This window comes from Mugil cephalus, chromosome 3, assembly GCF_022458985.1.
Source record: "Mugil cephalus isolate CIBA_MC_2020 chromosome 3, CIBA_Mcephalus_1.1, whole genome shotgun sequence".
Taxonomy (NCBI): Eukaryota; Metazoa; Chordata; class Actinopteri; order Mugiliformes; family Mugilidae; genus Mugil; species Mugil cephalus.
Genome location: NC_061772.1, coordinates 11,906,670 through 11,927,413, shown reverse-complemented (window position 1 = coordinate 11,927,413; position 20,744 = coordinate 11,906,670). Strand labels below are relative to the sequence as shown.

The 20,744-nt window shown below is 41.3% G+C and overlaps 1 protein-coding gene across 1 annotated transcript; it reads left to right on the top strand.

Annotated features, from left to right (window-relative positions):
* The first annotated feature begins 8,410 nt into the window (after positions 1-8,410).
* Positions 8,411-20,536, top strand: zdhhc7 (zinc finger DHHC-type palmitoyltransferase 7). Its single transcript, XM_047580887.1, has 8 exons — positions 8,411-8,587; positions 9,616-9,714; positions 13,864-14,214; positions 14,952-15,076; positions 15,207-15,303; positions 16,350-16,431; positions 17,002-17,132; positions 17,349-20,536. The coding sequence occupies exons 3-8, from the start codon at positions 13,870-13,872 to the stop codon at positions 17,529-17,531; spliced, it is 963 nt and encodes a 320-aa protein (XP_047436843.1). The 5' UTR covers positions 8,411-8,587; positions 9,616-9,714; positions 13,864-13,869; the 3' UTR covers positions 17,532-20,536.
* The last annotated feature ends 208 nt before the right edge of the window (positions 20,537-20,744 follow it).

The following is a 20,744-nucleotide window of genomic DNA, read 5'->3' as shown; positions in this document are numbered from 1 at the left end:
TTTCCTGTGCAGAGTCTACCGCGGTTCGCTGTTATGCACACAACAAGCGACGCTCAAGATGTGAATGTTGCCTCTACATTGACTCCTCGGAAGTCTCCGTTTTCTTTTTCTTCTTTTTTGTGTCTAAACAAATGGAAAATCGGTGATCGCTAGTAGCTGGATTTTATGAGTAAGCAAGAGCCAAGAGCAGCAAAACCAAACCCGTAATAATAATCCTAAAATGATTGCCATTATAAAGCAAGTTAGCATCATTTTGGTGTAATTGTTAAAATGCTATTGTATCACGATCAACCAACCACCTTTGTGCGAAATAAAGATTTAACTAATTATAGTTTTTTTCTTTAAAAAATTAGTATAGTTCACCAAAATGAAAATGCTGTCCAAAATTAGTGTTTTTATTCCCCAGTTATAGTCATACAAAATGCAGTAAGCAAAATAAACAAAAAAACAACTATAAACAACTCAGCATCCCCACCATTGTTCTTGTAATGAAGTTTCTAGCTCTGCTTGTAGTGGTTGTTCCAGAAATCTGCTTATGTGGATATGTGGATGTAATCTGCTTCAGTGTCTTCCCTCTCACAAGAGTGAATATGGGTCAGTCAGGGCTTTCTGGAAGGTGTTGTTGGATGGATGAAAATCTAAACATTGCATTGCACATTACATATTATTTCCAGTAGCATCAGAACACATTTAGACCCTGTCATTTTTGCATGCTGTATTGTGTTGTAGATTTAATTTTCAAATGCACAAACTTGCCATTTGCCCTCATCAGGTTACAATCGACGACCAAACATATATAATAATAATAATAATGAAAAAAATAAAAATTTTCATTCATAGGCTCTCTTGGGTAAGTTACTTCTTGGTAGTTTTGTTTGTTTGTTTGTTTGTTTTGTTTTGTTTATCACGTTCTTCACTGCATGAGAGGTGTCTCTCCACATGTGTTCTCTGGTTTTGTTCTGTTGTTCTGGGATTTGACCTGCACACTTCAGGTCATTGCTGTGCTAAAAGATGAACCGTTCACCCAAGCATGGTTTCCCCTCGTGTCTTTTAATTGGCATTCCTGGCTGTCATGTGGCTTGTTAGTTCATGTGTGTAGTTGTCTAGTTGTGTCTCACAGCTATGAAGAGGACATTTGCAGCTCTGTCGGAGTGAGTGCTGGGGTCCTGGTCACCTGCCTGTCCAACAGCCTATTTCCTTTCAGTTTAAGTGAATGGTCATTTGGCTCTGTGTATTTCCACTTTCATCCAGTTAGTGAGACCTCCAGGAACACTCAACACTTTAAAAACAGATGTCTACATTGTGTTCCTTTCATGTCACCCAGAACGATGTGAATATTTCAGGGAAGATATTTTGCAAATAGCTTGTAAATACTTCATTCATTTAAAGCTGTTGTTTTGACACCAGAGGACCAGATGCTGTACGTTTGAGGTTCAAGGTTCTTTATTCTCATTTATATGTTGCATATATAAAGGAAATTAGTTTCACGAGACCAGGAGCATACATACATAAAGAATATAAAAATATGAAATATATATAAAATATATATAAATATATATGAAAAAAATAGTGCAATAAAAGAAAAGAAATGTGCAATAAAGAAAAAATGTAGTGCAAATGTAGTGCATGGAGCATTAGATGGTGGGGGCTACGTCAGGTCTTTGATGGTCAAAGACTGGGTCATGATGGATATGCCAACGCTCAATCACATTTTAAAACTGTGCCTCTTTGGGAGGAATCATGTTTCTGTTGACATTCAGAGTCCCTGCTCATGAGTAGCCTTCAACCCTGTGGATGCAAACTGCATCAAAATACTTTTTCCAGAAAATGGGAGAAGAACTGATGCCATAAAATGATACAAACTCTGTAATCCAGATAAGCAGGTTCCTAAAGGTCCTAGGATTAGCGGTGTAATGCCCTCTAATGTATCTTTTAATGGAGGCATGTCGCGTGTTTCCGCTGCATTTTCGATCATATGGAATCAATGGTTTTAGGCAGGAAATGGAGCCACCATGTGAGATAAAGGTCGAAAGGGGACAGACATGAAGATGCTTTCAGTCAAAGCAGAGTAATGCTCTGAGCAAACACATTAGGAGTCTCTTTAATAACCTCCCCCAGCCCTCTTGATAATCCCAGTAAAAAGCTTCGGCACTGACAAGTTACGCTGCAGTCTCTGTAACGCTGTGCTGCTGCTAAACATATGAACAAAATAATGTTGATTTGGTTCCAATAAAGTAAGCAAAGGACAGAGTCAGATTCTGAGAAAAGAAAAAAGAGGGAAGCCCCAGTCGAGGTGCTGTAAGTTAGTGGGTAGTAACCACTAACCTCTGAGCTACCATGTTGTCAAACTATCATCTCGTGAAATCCACTGAAACACAGCTCATTTCTCACCTCTAACTTTGACAGCCCAGCAGTACCCACATCACAGATAAAATGTCCTCAATGGGATTAGCAGCGTGTGTAGCTCTAATCTTAGATCATCACGAAAAGCTTGATGTCTTGTTACCCATTTAGAAGAAATATCCCCCTAAGGCCAAAGATCCCTCGGCCTCAGATTTAGATTTGGAAGTGCTCATTTTAAGTGGTTGGTGGCGGCGGGGTCAGCGTAGGTGCAGGCGGATGAGGCTAGAGTGGAGATTGGGAGCTGTTTGTGGAAGTATTAGGGAAGATTCAGCCGGCTAGAAACCAGAGAGAGGGAGAACCAGAGAGAGGAAGCCTATTCTTTTTGAATTATTGATGGACCTTAGCCACTATGTGGTCTCTTACACACTGTGCTGCAGCGTGGGGGAACTGTGAGTCACGGCTCAACTCCACGAAGGTCTGGACCGAGGAGGAGCTCTACCTAGACCCAGACCTGTGCACGTCGACTGCACACAGACACACATATATATTCATCACTTCTGAAAACACACACATATATATACACTCTCTTGACTCTCTATGAAAAGGAAAAGCTAAGCTAACCTTAAAAGCCCTGATAAAAACTTTGTATCGATTGTGGCAAATGTGATGCAGCACTCAGCAAAGGTGGGATGTGTACTGTGTGTGAGTTGTTTGTTTGTCTTTATCAAGACCAGTTTGAGTGTTGACTATGAGGTTGAGGACATTATGGTCTGACTAAACGTATAATTGCTGTTTTATTGGTATTGCTGTCTTAACTCAAGATCCACTGCTGTTATAACTGGGCCTACAAGCTATTCTCTATAAAACTGTTCCTCAAAACTAGATTCTTTGAAAATTCACTCAGTTTAGTGTACAATAAGCATTAATGCATTAGGTCACTAGTTTTTGGAATGGCCAACATAAGGTTTATTAATCAGTGCATTACAGAGTTGCTGGTACACATTTTAATTTTTTAATTTACTGCTTCACACAATCAGAAAGGCTGCCTCTCCCTGGTTCCGCTCTTCTGGCTAAGTTACGCTAGGCTACAGGCTACAGGCTATAGCCTTGACAGACAAGCATCAGAGTGGTATTGATCTTCATCAGAAAGCAAAAAGCAAACTTCCTTTGAATTATTTAAGGCCCTGACACGGAGAGAAAAAAAAGTGAGCCTTGAGGCGGAATAGTGATAAAGTGGCTGGTATTATATACACATATGCAGTACTGTGCAAAAGGTTTAGGCAGGTGTGGAAAAAATGCTGTAACCTAAGAATGATGATGAATGATGAATGAAATAAATAATGATGGTTTATTTTTTATCAATTTACAAAATGCAAAGTGAGCGAACAAAAGAAAAATCTAAGTCACATCTATATTTGGTGTTACTACCCTTTGCCTTCAAACCAGCATCAATCCTTATAGGTACACTTGCACAAAGTCAGGGATCTTGTAGGATTGTAGAAGCAGTGCTAGTAGGACAAGCTGGCCAAGCTCATTTGCCTTTGAAATCAGAAGATGTTCAGCAGTGCTATCAACTCAGAACTGGCAGAAACCAGTACAGTACAGGTACACCCATCCCTCTGACAAACAAGATCAAGACACTCATGCACAGAAACAGGAACTGGGGTACAGAAAAATGGCAGCAGGTGCTCGGAACAGATGAGTCAAAACTTGAAATATTGGGCAGAAGGCAGTTTGTTCAACGAAAGGCTGGAGAGGTGTACAGTAATGAGTGTCTGCAGGCAACAGTGAAGCATGGTGGAGGTTCCTTTCAGGTTTGGAGCTGGAGTTGGAGATTTGGTCAGGATTAATGGTGTCATCAGTGCTGAAAAATACAGGCAGATATACAGCCAGTCCTGGAGGTGATGGCACGGCTCCCACAGAGCGCTGATCTCAACATCATGGAGTTTGTCTGGGATTAGATGAAGAGACAGAAGGACTTGAGGAAGCCTACATCCACAGAAGATCTGTGGTTAATTCTCAAGATGTTTAGAACAATTTGCCAACTGAGTTCCTTCAAAAACTGTGTCCAATTGTTGATGAAATTGATGAAAATAAACTATTAATGCTTTTGAAAGCATTCCTAGTTTACAGCATTTTTTCACACCTGCCTAGGTGCACAGTACAGTATATATACATCTGCTTGTGTGTGCGTAGGGTGTTTTAAGTAGAGTGAAGAATAAGCCTCTCTAATGTGCTGTAGTACACAGTGCGCTTTCCAGGCCCACCTGAGATGAGCCACAAGGATCCATGGCGTCCACAGAGTCGAGGCTTAGCGCTAATCTTATCACGCTGAGGTAAACTTCAGAAAACCCAGGGGAGGTTTGATAGGCGTAAAAAGGCGATATGTTTGGGGAATAATAGAAGCACAGCAGGATATGATGCATCCTCTTTGCTTTGCACGTTGCTCTTTTGAATCAGTCTGGCAACACTGGTTCTATCTGTCGCCTTCCTGAAAACACATTAAAATCACCTAGTCTGCTCAGCCTCGTCTGTTTGCTCCGCTCTCTGAGGAGTCGACATAAACCATTGTACCTGAGCCTCTTGGCAGAAAACAGTACGCCGCTGTGAATGGAGCAAACCACGGGTACGTTAAAAAGATGTCCTTCACCAGGCTTTCAAAAGACATTCAGCTCCAGCACGCAGTAGGGTCTTTGTACAGTTAACAAAAGGAATACTGTAGCAGTGACTTGCTGAGCTGTTTGTGTGTGGCTTATTTCTAACACTCATTGTGGAAGCATTTTGCTACTGAACGCACATCGCAAGCAAACATTACGAGCCAAGTGGAAGGCCTGGGGAGCAAAAGGTCAGTGTCTGCTCCAGCCGACAGATTGCACCTCTCAGAAAATCCCCTCTAAAAGGCTTCTGGGTTGGATTTGCGTGGGCGAGGTGAAGGTAGGTGCAGCGGCGATAAGCCCGTCCCAGGGCAGAGGTCATTCCATTTTGGCCTGGGTCCTCCTTCATGCCACTGTGGAGTGGAGGTCAAAACAACCCCAGAGGTCTAGGCAACGGCTTCCTCAGCTGCGTTGGGGTTTCTGGAGGAGAATTTGAAAGCATTCAGCGCCGCTGTCTTGGATGTTCACAGCACTGACAGATGGCGATGTACAGTCACCGCATCGAGGTCAGATGTGCAGAATATGCATTAGCAGAAGTAGACTATATAAGGCACGAGGTCATGTGACATATAAACTCAAGTCCATTGTTTGCAGCATGAATACAGATTTATAAGTACGATGTAGTATTATGTATTAAGTGTATATATGTTTATTAAAGAAAACTAAATCAGACGTCATCCTTATTGATAAGGGTTTATTCTGTGGTCTGATTTAACTATAAGAATTGATCAATCTCAATTTAAAATAGTCAGACATCATGTGTTCTTATTTAATGGCTTTACCAAGATTACCTGAATCCTGTTCTATTGTTAATGCTACCATGTCACATCCTTTGCTCATCACACACCTTTTCCTCCTTTTCTATCACATCACAGCAGTTTCTCTCGAGGTGCTTCTCTGTTTAAAATGAAAAAGATAATCGTTTAATTTATCTCACAGCGGGGAAATCTGGAGAGTTAATGGAGACTTTTTCAATTCCTGCAGAAATATGCTCAGTGTCTTTCTTGCAAGAGCAAGCAGGATGATACTCCTGGTATGTGGTTAGCAGGAACCGGAGTAGACCAGCTAACCTGGCTTTGTGGAAAAATTAAATGCAGTTAAATGTTACATTAAAAAAAAGTATCAAAGATTAGGATTCAGAAAACTTGATTTATTCCATTACATGATTTATACAAAAAAAGGGCACCTGTATCTATGTTACAAGAACTTGATGTTTTGACAATTTGCATGGAGTCATTTTTGTGACATGATGGTGAGCAGACTATGTCTGTCCCCATTCTATGTGGTCAGCTAAGCTGCTTTATTTCTTGAGTAGACCTGAATGTTGATATTCTCGTCTGACTTGCTGCAGGAATGTAAAGGTGTGTATTTGCAAACTGCAAACTTTCTCTTTTTTTTTTTTTTTTTTTACCACTAATCATTGCTCAGTATGTTATTCTAGCTTTCACATTGCGGCTATTTCACAGTACAATGTACACAAACGGAGTGGTTTGCTGTGTTAATATTCAGGGTTATGCTAACTTGTCCTTTAAACAGGGAAACCGCCAGCAAGAGCAACTGACCCGGTTTCTGAGGCCAAAATAAAGCAAACCAACTTTAACTTTTTTTTTTTATTATTCATCTTCTTCCTCTTTCCCCCTCTGATTTGAGCAAAGCGCATCATCTTCTTCTTCCTTTTGTTTTATTTATTCCTGCTGCACACACGCAGACATGCACATACATCGACAACGGGACAAGCTGTAGTCACGTCGCACACTCCAAACCACTCCATTCTCCACTCAGCTTTGCTTCACTTCATTTTGCTCCAAAAGCCAGCTTGTCAACAAAGGGTGGTGGCGGGGACTGCGCCAAAATAATAATGCACATGGGAAACCAAGGCCTCCAGCGGGAGATTTTATTTGTTACATGAGCACTTAGCATTCATTATTTAATCGGATACAAGACTCCTGATTACACCAAGAGTTAAAATCAAATAACCTTGTGTGCCTTGCTTCCTGTTCACTCTCTCTAATGTCTTTTTCTGTTCCAAGGGAGATGTTTTGGGGGAATGTCTATTAGATAGGAAGAACCTTCACCAGGATACAGCAGCACACAGTTTACACGCGGCTGCTGTGTGTGCTTCTTTTGTAGTCAGTCAGATGCTCATTTAGCCATAATGGGGAGAGAAGTAGTTCTGGAAATGGAAAGGGCTTCAGTCCCCAGATTCAGCCTTTAAGCTGCTTTACAGGATTGCTGGGTATTTTTTCTCTCCCTCCCCCTAAAACAGACAGCTGATATTGGCTCTGAACCAGAACAGGAGAGGGCAGAAGCCCTGAGCCTTCACTGCGCAGCTGCAGACACAAGGCAGAGACGGGCCAAGCTGCTTTGTCTTGGCTTCATAATCTACTCTTGGGAGACACGTGACAGCGGAGATTGTTGCCAGGAAGTCTCCCATAGCTCCCTGCTGGGGACATCCTGCTACAAGTGGGCATCTGTCCCCAGCTGACCACAAGAGACTGTTCAGTTCAAGCTAAATATTTCACCAGGTCAGACCATGTGCTCACCAGAAATACCTGTTGTGACCTGTTGTTAATGACTGGACCAGAAGTGCGACACGTGCTCGTGTCGGTGGCTAGCGGGACAGTTCGCTATACTGCTGAGTTAATAATGAATGGATTTTTGTGAAGTCATAGTCACTGTAGAAACATTCAGATGATTCATTGGGTTTATTTTGAGAGAGATCTTTTTTTTTTTTTTAGATATTATCAGTATTCCTTTTTTGGTTAATTATTATTATTGTTATTATTATTATTATTTATTTATTTATTTATTTTGTATGTGTTGGATCTGGTTACATTTCTGCAACAGTCTGAGTGCAGACTGATTTTAAAAAGTATGCACATGAGCTTGACTGTAAAATAAAGTGAATCCAAGTCCGATGCTAAATATGGTTTATACAGGTTTGAGTTTAGTCTCTGGGGCTTGTTGCAGGAATTACACAATAACATTGTAGTGGAGAGAATACACACTGAAACTATAAGCTCTAAGATGTGCATTTGAAAATTGTCTGCAGATGTATTACAGCTGCAGTTCAGATGAAACTAATGATGCAGATATTTTACTGTTCAGTAATTTAAAGGTGCAAGGCAATATGTGTTTAATGAAATATAGCTGTGGAGTTTAAATGTGGGCTCACGTACCACAGATACGAACAGTTCATCCATAAGACAGCCACAGTCACATTATCTGACAGCTACAACTTAATCGTGCTTAATTTTTTTTTACAAGAATTGTTGCGTTTAGCCAATAGCCCCCACGACTGGCGAATTGGTGTCATCGCACTTTTGGATATGCGATTCTGTGACTAACCACCGGGCGGGGCTGTTTAGCCAAACATTGTTGCCGGATATACACGAAGAACGACGGAGGAACCCGAGGAGCGAACCCCGGAAGCTCCGTCGTTACTTACAGGGGTCTCTGTCACAGCCCGTTGTTAAAGCGGAGAACCACCGGGGCTGACTACGGCCGCTTTGGGGCTGGAATTTAACACGAACTAGGCGTCAAAATGCATAAAGAAGGAGATGCCAACGTGAGAAAATTGGAATATTAAGGTATGTTAATTAGCTGTCACTCCGAAGGCATTGCATGTAATGCTAGCATGCTAACCGCGTTAGCTTATTTCAACGGCTAGTTGTTAGCGAGATTTACCAACCGGTCTGGCTACATGTCAGGTGTCAGGCTAGCGAGACGCTGCTGTTTCAATCACGACCTCTACAGCTACCATTGTAGAGTGGACTCCCGACACAGATCGATGGTAGTTACCCCTAGTTAATGGCTCGTAATTATACCTTTACTAGTGTGGCCAGTTTCTCTCATGGCGGCTGTTCAGTGAGAACGTGGTGATTTGTGAAGAATATCTCCAGTCTCACATAAGCATCGCTCTGTTGACGCGAATCGGCGTGTCGCCTGTCTGGTGAGATAAAGATGCTGTCCGAAGCATCTGGCTATGTCAAATGTTGAACAGCTCCTATGCCACTGCGTTATCTCAACACTAACACACAAACACATGTGGATGTTTTGCATGCTTTGCTGGTATTTGCATCTGCCTGCGTGGTTCGGTTGTTTTTCCATAAGAACCCAGACGATGTCATTGTCGTTTGTTTAGTCTCAGTATCTCAGTACTGTCGGCACGTCAGTGTTGCCACTGCCACTGTTTGGTGGTTTTACACAGAGGTCTCTGTGCTTTATCGAAGTGGTCAGATAAAAAAAAAAAAATAGTGCAGTGTCACCACATAGTTATGAATAGCCAACGTGATGAGTGTATTTCCCGAAAGTAATAATAGGAAACTTGCAAAAATCTGAGACAGCACATTCTCCATTCACATTGAGCTAGACAGGAAACAAATTACTCAATCTGTGGTAATGTGTGTATTATCAGTTTATTTGCTCAATGTCTACTTTATTTGTTACACCTGCCCATAGTGTAGATTAATGCAGGTTATTATAACAATTGTGCAGTTCATCTATCTCTAAGTTGTTACAAAATAGTGAACTATAGTTTGTTTTGTGTTACTTTATAAACTGTGACATGATGGCACAATATGTATTTGTGAAATTGTTCCGCCTGCTTCTATTTCAGGTGTCAGCGTACATGCCAGACTCGCTGTGTACTTCATCCTGAATGCTTGTCCAGGAGGTACACACCACAGTATGCTGTTGTGAAGCTGAAACATATTAGGTATGTAACCTTTTTTCTTTTCACAGCGTTGTTCCCCCCGCGAACGAAAAAAGCATCTAAACTCGTGTCAGCTGGTTATGTCTTATGCAAAAGGTGGAAGAGTTGCATTCCTTGATTCTGGTTTTCATAAGGCCTCTACAGATATCAGAAGTATGTTATCTGACTGTGTTGTACTTCGCTGCCTGTTAATGTAATATTCAAGACAAACCTGAAACACTCAATGCTAGTGGAATATTTACACAGTGATATGAATTCAAAAGCAAGTGAGTGGGAGAGATTTTAAGTGTTAAGCTCTTAGTTTGAATATGACAGTGGAAATTTAAATCACTCAGTAACTTGACACTCATTTATTTCTGAAACATTTTAGGTGTTGGGTGTCGTTTAATCTAATTTTCATACTTAGTATGTGATGAAGGCAACAGAGTGACCCTTGCAAATTGATCTCAGCAGGGTGACACAGAGGTGACTGCTGGTTGTGTGTGTCAGAGAAAAGAAGAGAGAGACAGAGAGGGATTGTTGGCTCTTATGTTGTGCCCTCTGACTGGGAAGGGCAGACAGCTGGACAAGCATCTGGTGCGGCTTTAATGGACCTCCCATTCACTGACTAGAGAAAAATCAATACTCCTTAAACTGGCAGGATCGTTTTCTGCTCTCTTAAGGACGATGCAAATTTTCTTGTTTGTTGAACAGAAAAACAGCACGGCATTAAATCCGGGTGAAGAGTGATAAACAAGGCTGTTTGTAATTGAACACGCCTATTAAAGTTAAATAGATGGGCTCTCTCTGGTAGCTACGTCAAAATAATATGGCAAACATGTGTACAATAGCCAAATTCCTTGTGAAATTACTTGTCATATTTATTTAATTGTCACATGTCTTGCCTGCTTTTATGATTACACCCCCTTCGTGAATGTCAAACTTCTGTATAGCTTTGTCCCGACACATGTAAGGTGGCCTCTTCCGTTACGTAGCCCCGTATCATCTCGTTAATCGTTATTGATTGAGCTATGTTTCTCCAATCTCCTTCATCCCCTCCTTCATTGCTCCAGTTTGTTTTAATATGTGAAATATTATTGTCATTTGAGACAGTGCGGTGGCCCAGGGTCTGACTTATTTTAAGTTATACGCCCGAGTCAGGGACACTTGCCATCACGTTGTAATTGAAACTATGGTAACTGTAACTGTTTGTTTTTTTGTGGCACACCCTTGGCTCACTCCATGGCTAACTTCCATTTTTTTTCTGGTGTTTTAATGTTGTTTGGTGTCACATTTATGAAAAAACAAATCAGAAGAAGAGCCTTTATAAACCAATAAGGATCCATTAAACCTGTGAGGCATCCTTTGTTATTATGTTGTTTGTAATACAAAACAAACCTGCCTCTGTTATTTATAAGGTGCTTTACTTGTATAGGTATTACATATGAACCACACAATATGGAAATTACAACTCAAATCAGGTAGAAACTGGGTGAAAATAAATAATTATCATGGGCAAAAGCCAGAGAAAATCTTTCTATTTCTATCTGTTTTTGGCAGCAGAGGGGTGTTTTCATTATTATTTAACACTTTTTATCTGGAACACAATTGCGAAAAGCAACAGTGAACGTGTAGTACAGAGGAGCTTATAATGTTTTTCCACAGTTCTTACTACATATAACACTCCTCTTTATCGTGGTGTTTGGTGAGCTTCCCTTTGGCGAAACTGTGATGTGTCTTAAAGCAGCTTATAACAATATGTCACCATTTAGATCAAGATTATAGCAATTTACATGATGATGAGAGGTACTGTTTAAAATACTGATTAAAATAAAACCCTAAAGTCAGAACATCCTCCTGAACTCAATCCAAATGAACTATAAGACGTTGTCTGTAAGAATATCAGGGCCTCTGCTGTCTGGAGGGGGTAGAGTCAGCACTGCAGACCTCTTGCTGTCTCTGTTTCCATTTCGCAAACAATTTGAATGACACCCACTGTCATAGCACGTTTTTGGATGCAAGCAGAAACAATCATCAGCGGGGCGTTGGAAAGCAGCCTGGCCTAAAGACCGACAGCTCAGCTTTGCACCACCCTTCTCACTGGAAATGTCTCATTTGATTAAAGCGCTTTGTAAACGGAAGGAGCAATTAGCTTTAAATCATTGCATCAGAGTTTTAACTGTTCACCACATCATAAATGCAATAAAAACCTCCTCATCACAACTTGGAGAAATGTCTGGGATCAGTGCTGATCAAAGATTGTACAATATGGTGGGAAAGGTATAAAAGTGTCTGTGTAAGGTGTTTTTTTTTCCTGCAGTGCCACTTTGTGTTTAGCTGTCAAAGGGAGTGTTATGACAACCAGTCATAGACAAGGAAACGCATATGCAGAGCAAGTTATTAATGCCTTTCCTGTACGAGATGATGACAGACTTTGTAAGTATGATGACAGACTTTGTAAGAAAGGGAGAGTGTTAGTTAATATAGTACTATATGGCAGTATTCTTTTCCTTCAGCAGTACAAACCTACACAGGTAAATGCACGACTACATCCACTACATTGTAGCCATCTGAATGTTAGTGTTAGTGTGAAAATATCTGGAATGGGTGTTGCTGATCTTCAAAAAACATGTAAATAATACTCTACATGGTGTGACAGTTTGTCAAGATAGGATGTTCTCAGCAATACATTCCACTCTGCTTAACCGGTAATTACACGTGAGTGTGTATATATATATATATGTGTATATATATATACACACTTTATACTATATATACTTTCTAATAAATATATTGTGATATATTTCATCTGTATTTGAGTAGACAAATTGATGAATCAAATGTGACATCTGAGAGCAAATTGCAGCTTTTTGTCCTCCAACGAAACCTAAAAATCCTTGTTTTATTGGTTTACTTTGTCTCTGCGAATTCCACAGAGGCCTGATAGCAGCAGGTAACTGGGTCTACGGATTATTATTAGCTTTTATTTCTTATGCACATGTACCTCTGCTGCAGGATCAGTTTCCTAAAGGGACCAGGATAGCCATTGATTTATCTTGAAGCCGCAGACACAGTCTCTCCAGCTGGTCCTCAATGTTCTCTCACGACCTTGACATGAATGCAGAAGAGGAAAGCTCCAATGACTCATTCCTCTTGTAATAACAGCTGCATGGCTCCAAGGTCTCCAAGCTTCAGAAGCTGAGTCCGAGGTTGAGCCACACCGATCAAACATTTTCTTTGCCCCATTAGTGACGTACGGTTTAATAAACCCTCCTTATTGTTTGTTGTGTGGCTTTGTTGATCTCCCATCACAGTCACCAGCAGCCATGAGGTTTAGCTGTGTTCTCCCTAAATGGGGTGAGACATAAACCACTGTAAACTACTTCTGTTTCCTCAAAGGTCAGTATTTCATGATTTAATTGCATCTTCAAATGGTATAAAGTCCATTCAGAAATGCCATACACTTGATAACTCCTATGATACAGCAGTAACCGGATTATTGCAACATTTAATCTTTCTCTCCCGCGTCTCTCAAACCCCCCGTAGTCTTTTTTCAGACCCCTTTAGCACATGATCTGCAGTAATTTGTGTAGGTCCTGACATACATTATGTCAGTAGTTGTAACCAGAAACCATCGCTTGGTGTGATCACACCAGCCATGGCGTCATTCTTGCACCACGCCCATCGTTGCACTTTGCCTTGGTTTTAATGTCAGCTGAGCACATGGAAAGATTTCCGTCTAGATATGACACGGCTGGGGTGGTTTACGCATTTAAAACACAAACACCTGACAATGAGTCAATTTGTGGGCATTCCCATTTGGTCCTCCTACATGTGGTCAGTTCACACCCATCTTTAAACTTTTACTCTTTAAGCTTTTGACCTCAACTAACCCAATGTGAAGTTCAGTGACTGTGTCTTGCTCAGTTGTGACACTGTCACACAGAGAATATCTGTCCACAGATGAGTGTATAAACATCTGCAAAGTGCTTAAAATCATCTTTGTAACCATTCTTGCTACAGTGTGTGTGTGTGTGTCTCTTGACAATCACATTTCTCCATGATCACACACACACACAGACAGTCTCAGCAGGTGAAATCCACAACAGCCACACTGGTCACTGCCGGTAGTAATGATATGTAATCTAAATCTAATCTTACGTCTCTCTATAGGGCAGGATGCAGTCTTCAAACCACCGACTACGAGATATGGAGCAGCACCACCCGCTGCTGTCAGCAGGTGCAGATGTCGAGACAGGCAGCCTGGCATCCGGCGTGATGGTCGGGGGTCCCCACCCAGGCCACGCAGCAGGAAACCGTACACTGTGGTTTATTCAGGACGGCTGTGGTATGGTGTGTGCGGCCATGACCTGGTTCCTGGTGCTGTACGCTGAGTTTGTGGTGAACTTTGTAATGCTTCTGCCCGCCAAGAACTTCTGGTACTCACTGCTGAACGGGGCCACCTTCAACTCCCTGGCCGTGCTTGCATTGGCCTCGCACATGCGCACCATGTTGACTGACCCGGTAAGAATATTTAACACAGCCTGGTTGTGGCCGTGGATCAAAACACATATGTAAATGGGTGGATAATGGGAAAAAAAAGAGTAAGAGAGACAAGAAAACATGGAAAACAGTGAGAAGTTCAATTTTGAGTTGTTAGTCATAAATTTGAGGAGTTTCAACAAAATATTTCACTTAAATTAAAGGTCAGAGCAGTGTTAGGATGTTAAGAGTTTAAACTTTCACCTCAGCTGAAAGGTTGAGGATGCTGTGTCTTTTGTTGCTTTTCCGAATGGTTGTCAAACATTTTATGGACGATATAACATGAACTTTCTTTGTTTTAAGTATTTGAAAATTTGGTTTCTTTTCCTACTGAATTATTACGTAGGGATTATTTTCCACTCGGTTTCTGAAGCTTGATATCTCCACACAGATCATTGTTCACTGTGCAGAGCTTGTAGGTCAAATACTGTTAGTGCTGCTGATGCAACGTTAACTCGTGCTTACTCAAAGAAACAAGATGTCTGATGATGCCAAACAGCCCAGCCTGAGCATCTGTTCCATTTAAAGGCATGATTCATACACAGACATTTATGCTTTAGTGTAGAAAACTGGAGTTTTTTAGTCAATCTCTGCATTTCAGTCCATATGCTACTTACACTTACACATTTGATCAGTTTGTGATGTTCACACAAGATTAATTGCTGTAGTTTCGATGTAGAAAGATAAAGAATTGCCTCCGTTTGTTCCCCACTGTTTAGGGTGCAGTTCCTAAAGGCAACGCAACCAAGGAGTACATGGAGAGCTTACAGCTGAAGCCTGGTGAGGTCATCTACAAGTGCCCAAAGTGCTGTAGCATCAAGCCTGAGAGGGCCCACCACTGCAGGTCAGACTTCTCTTGAGCTTCATGTTGTGCTTTTGAAGGCATTTCTATCTGTAGCCTTTGTGAGTGTAACTAAGGATATTTGCACTAGCAGCCGGTTTGTCAAGCATTATTGTCTCTTTCCTGCCTGCAGTATTTGTAAGCGATGCATCCGGAAGATGGATCATCACTGTCCCTGGGTCAATAACTGTGTGGGAGAAAAGAATCAGAGATTCTTCGTTCTTTTCACTGTAAGTACACGGAAGGAGTTAATTTGATAAAAGGAGGTGTGGAGGGATAGTGTGGGATTATAAGGAGATGTGCATTTTAGACTGAGACTTAAATGATCCACAAGGGAAATTGCTTGGTCACAGTAGCTTAGTTGCACATAAAAAACATTATTTAAACCACAAGTAAAAACAAAGGTACAATAAGATTTTAATATATATATATATATATATATATATATATATATATATATATATAATATAGTAAAGGTGCAGTAGTGTCCATGAATAACATGGAATTATCTGTTCTAGAAAGGTGAGTTGTTATACAGCTGGATAGAGTCTAGTATGAAAGACGTCCTGTAGTGTTCACTGCGGGAGCCGAGCTGAATCAGTCTGCTGGAGAATGAGGTCCGCTGTTCCTCTATAGTCTGGTGTGGTGGATGAGATGGAATATGTCTATGATGGAGAGCAGTTTGTCCAGTGTCCTTTTGTCCCTCACTGAGACAAACATCTCCAACTCACCGCCAAAAATACAGTATATTTACATATTAAAACTGCATTATCAAACTGGAGAGTTGATTCGATTTCCTCCTTGAGTTGAAAATCTTCCCGCTTACTTTTGTTTCTCGATGAAATAACGAGCTGAGTTTTCCACCTTAGTACTGATGTAGTGCACAGCAGGAACAGGTCTACATTATATATGCTCTGTGGGCCATTTCAGACCCTCTTTACAGCATCAGCACTTTTTTTTTATGACTTCATATGCTGACTGGAACTCTTTGAGGGCAGAAACATAAAGCCGTCATATGTGGCTGAGAGTTACGCAGCACAAGGTCACTTGTGTGATTTTCTTTTTTCAGATTGCCATAGAAGTGATTGTCTCAATTAACCACAAGTCAAAATGTTTAACAGTTTGAGTGAGAAATTCAGGAATGTACTTTACCACTATATTTTAACTAACCTGATGTGATGTGAGTGGAATGATCTCTATCGTTGTCTCCTATATGTGAGTTTTTCTTATTCTTATCTCTTATTGTTTTTTTTTTTCCTTGTTGTGTCTCTCACAGATGTACATAGCATTGATTTCTGCCCATGCCCTGGTCCTCAGTGGTATGCACTTCTTCACCTGTATTAAAGTCCAGTGGAGCGGTAAGGCCTCTCTATCCTTCAGCACTCACTGTTACATGAGGTCAAAAACACAGGATGAATATATAGTTTGAGTCAGAAATAGTTGTCAGTTGAAACTATAAAGTGAGATAGATTTTCATCCTGTTATAAGAGCAGCTGTTTGGCACAGGTCATCAGGGTTATGCAGCACAATCCTCACAGAGCTGTCATCGACCTTTTACCAGCTCCCTCGTGGATCTCTCCATCAGAGAGAACCACAAAATGAAGACATTATTTCATTCTTTGAACTCCACCCTCTACTGCCCCCTACAGCACAGTTAATTCTTTTCTACCGGGTTCATAGCCAAGTTGTTGAGTATTGGTGCTTGTAGAGGGCTTTTAGTGCATCAGCAAGACATAAATGAGGAAATTCACATCCAAGATGACCAGTTTCCTTGACTTTATTGGACTTAAACAGTGCATAAAGGCAAATGGAACAAAATAAACCATCCATCCTTCAAGTCATTTCATTAAGTTGGTGTTTTATTATATTTTTCAGTTGTTCATTGCACACTAAAAGATATGTGTTTCTCCTTCTCTTTCTGTGACCAGAGTGCAGTGAATTCTCTCCAGGGGTGTCTGTGCTGCTGCTGATCTTCCTCTGTCTGGAAGCCGTCCTCTTCCTCACTTTCACAGCTGTAATGTTTGGCACGCAGATCCACTCCATCTGCAATGATGAGACGGTCAGTATCCAGGATTTGTTCCTCTCAGCGAGCTGTCCGTTTGGCCGAGAGGGTCACTGAAAGGTTTAGATGACAACAGCAGAATTTCACTCTGAATAAATGCCTTCCTCTCTGTAATTGGATATAACATTGAATTAGTTTAATGCCGTCACGTATCTTAGTATACTAATGGTCCAAACTGAAGTGTTAACCTGCCGAGTGATCTCTGTCTTGCAGGAGATTGAACGTCTCAAAAATGAGAAGCCCACGTGGGAGCGTCGCATGAGATGGGACGGAATGAAAACTGTGTTCGGAGGCCCGCCGTCTCTGCTGTGGTGTAACCCGTTCACGGGCCTACGTCTGCGCCGCTTGCTGCTGCTGACCCAAGGTCGCCGTGGCGGGTCTGAGTTTTCCGTCTGAGAAGCAGGTCAGACTGATGCAGCTCATCAACACTTGGCAAGATGTCTTTGTACGCCTTCTTCGGCCGCTCCTGAGATGGACCTCCTCTCCCGGAGGCTGTCCTTTTTGAGTTGATGACAGAGAGGCAGGTTGCTGCAGAGGGAACCCAGAGCATCACTACTCACTCTCACATGCCTTTGGTGTTGGTGTCCACGAGTATGCCAAACAGCTGGAATATTTTTCGACGTGAGCAGCTTTTTGGCTTGTTTATGTGTTTTTAGGTAAAGCATGCAGTATGTAACTCAAGTGATCCTCTTATTCTCGACCGTCCCGAGGTGCTGTTTGAACTAAAACTCCCGCACCCGCAGCACACAACGTGGCAGTATCGTTTTCTTTGCTGCACAAATGAGATTCGGAACTAGTGTTTGAATTATTCGTGAGGAAATCAGCGACATATCTTTCATCAGCACTGGACCCAGACAAGTGGATCTGAATAGGAAACGCTGTTCTGTCGGACCCACCGAGGGACTCACAGTCAAGGACGCGCACTACTTACATGACACTTGAGGAAGAACCTGAATGTGGAGCACGGTGGGCGTCCGAGATTGAACTGTGCTGCCTCAATTTGCATGTGTAACAGCTCAATCAGTCAGCATATCAGCCTGAGAACGAGGCTTTCATCATCTTCAAATTAACAGACAGGCTACTGTGAACATAGCCTCATTGTCATTCAAGAGGACTGAGTGGCTTTTCCTTTGTCATGTTTTTCCTCCCTTCAGCTGAAATTGTTGGTTCTATAGGTTACTCTGGCCAGTTAAAATTAATTTTCCCTTCTTCTTCTTCTTCTTCGTTTTTTTTTTTTAAACATCTGTTGCACTGTGACCAATCCTCACAGCTGACCGTAATGACTCACTGAAGATGATTAGTGTTATTCTGAACCCTCATTTGGATAAAAGAAATGTTGTGTTTTCTTAATTGTAAGTATGCATAAATCTGCCATTGCACCACTCCTACATGCTGCTCAGTATCCATAAGACTAAACCAGACCACTGAAATGCCTCCCTGTGTTTTCATCACAAAGCGATTCAGGTCGAATGTTAACTGAAAGTCTGCATCCTTTTCCTGTACATGTTCTTCTCTGTGTGGGAAACCGGGTGCTACATCAATGGTAGGAATCTATATAATGTAACAGTCAGTCAAGACTTCACAGCAGTTAAACCCTGAAAACCAACCTTACAAATCCTGGACACGCAGCCAAGTCTCAGTGACATGGTCACTTTGCCATGCCTCTTGGCTGTGTGCTTAAGATTTTGAAAAGGAGAACTTGGAAACGCAACGTCCTTTTAGCCCGATGTGATCTCACTCTGATCAACAGAGCCAAACTCCATTGTGAAGTCGGCCCATGGATTTAAAATGGAGGCGCTTTGCTATAAAAGACTGAGGTACCAGCTCATTATTCAAGCTTTACTACCGAATGTCATCTCGGGGAGGCCTTTTCCTACGTTCCACTCCACAATTTTCAGGCCTGTAACATCCAGTGGCAGGACAACAGCAGACACTTTGCCGGTGTTATTATACACTTGCCCACGTGTTTGAAATCTATCAACAAATTTATCTTCTAGAAATATATCGTGATTCTTTCCATATTTATGAACACGTCCATTTCATAATTAATGAACCTTTTAGCATTAGAGGAATGTGACTTTTCCGAGTCCTCAGTTCAGGATTTAAAGTCTCGCAGGCTGGAAACGTTAAGTATTATCAAGTCTCATTTGCTCACCTGCAGGACGGTGCGCCGGTGTGTGTGTTCTCCTCTGTGGTCGTCAGGAGCAGGAAGTCTATGTCCACTGTTTACACTAAATTATGATATTCAATGCTCTGTGGTTATGATGTTTTAAATGACATGCTGTCGTTCGAATGTAAAACTATTTTGGAAGTAAGGGTTGCAGCACTGAAAGCTAGCTGATGTCAGGGGATTTTATTGATGCTGGCATCTCCTTTGTCAGTTCGTTCTGCTGGACTGCTTCACCTGAGCAACAGTCTTCAGATTAAATGTTGCCAGAGTATCACTTTTCCTGTTCGATCAGTGTCATACTGCATTCAGCTACGATCAATCATACGCACATGTATAAAAGAACAGTTGTGTGAGATTCATCAATGGGAAACGCAATGGGAGAATGCATGCTGTTTTGCAGTCACACACATATGCAACAGCTGGAAAAAGATGCAAGTTTACATGGCAAAAATACATCCAGAGTCAATGAGCAATAAACCTGAAATAACATTAGAATAGGTGCAAATATTGGAAGCAGGACTAAGTCAGTTCTAAAATGTTAGTTCTAGGTAGGAAAAACATCTGAGACAATTACTGATTGATAAACATTGCCGTGTTGGCTGGGTGTAAATATCTGATGTTGATTGGTATCATGTGGACAAGCTTGTTTGATGTGTGCGAGTATTTTTACAGTAGGATAGTCCAGTTTCTTGACCAAACTCAGATCTAGTCATAATGTCGTGCATTGAGATTCTGTTACAGGGTTTTCATGTTCAGTAATAGAAGCAATGAATTTTTAAAGAGATCTACTGATAATTGTGTTTCTCTTCCTTCTGCTGTACGAGTTGGGAAAGCTACAATCACTGTGGGGAGAGAACGATTGTTGTGCAAAACTGTGTGAGCCATTACATTACAACACTATTCTATCAAAGCTTTTTCTGACTCTGGTCGGATTTATACTGAAAATCAAGGTTAAAGAGAAATTTGTGATCTATAGTGATGATACTTAATAGGCTGGAGATTCACCATTAACGTCACCATGAACAGAAAGATTTAGTTTCCTACTCTCCTGAGAATGTGTCTTCAAGAGCAAAAGTCCTTCAGCTTTATAAAGTATAAAGGTGACTATTAACAAAATATAAAAGGAATGTTTTATTCAAGTTATTTTTTTTTATTGTGTCATAATCTTAAAATGTCTCATGTTGTTAAAGTCATTCTTTTACATAATAAACTTGACTAAATTAAAGCTAAACTGTTGTGATTCATTGCTCTTTTTGTGTAGTTAAATGTTTTGTGTTGCGGCTGTCGCACGGCTGTCGCACGGCTGTCACATGCTTGAAGCAAAGCAGAAGTTCAGTTCAATTTTATTCATATAGACACTCTTAGGTGCTCCCCTCCTCCCCTGATGCACGAGGTTGGAAAGTGAAGACAGAGGTGGGGGAGCAATGGAGTCAGATTCA

Bases quoted from the DNA above. Each gene is read 5' to 3' on its own strand.
- zdhhc7 (XM_047580887.1), top strand. From the start codon at position 13,870: ATGCAGTCTTCAAACCACCGACTACGAGATATGGAGCAGCACCACCCG. The intron at 15,304-16,349 runs GTAAGTACACGG...TGTCTCTCACAG, and splicing joins GATTCTTCGTTCTTTTCACT to ATGTACATAGCATTGATTTC. The intron at 16,432-17,001 runs GTAAGGCCTCTC...TTCTGTGACCAG, and splicing joins TATTAAAGTCCAGTGGAGCG to AGTGCAGTGAATTCTCTCCA.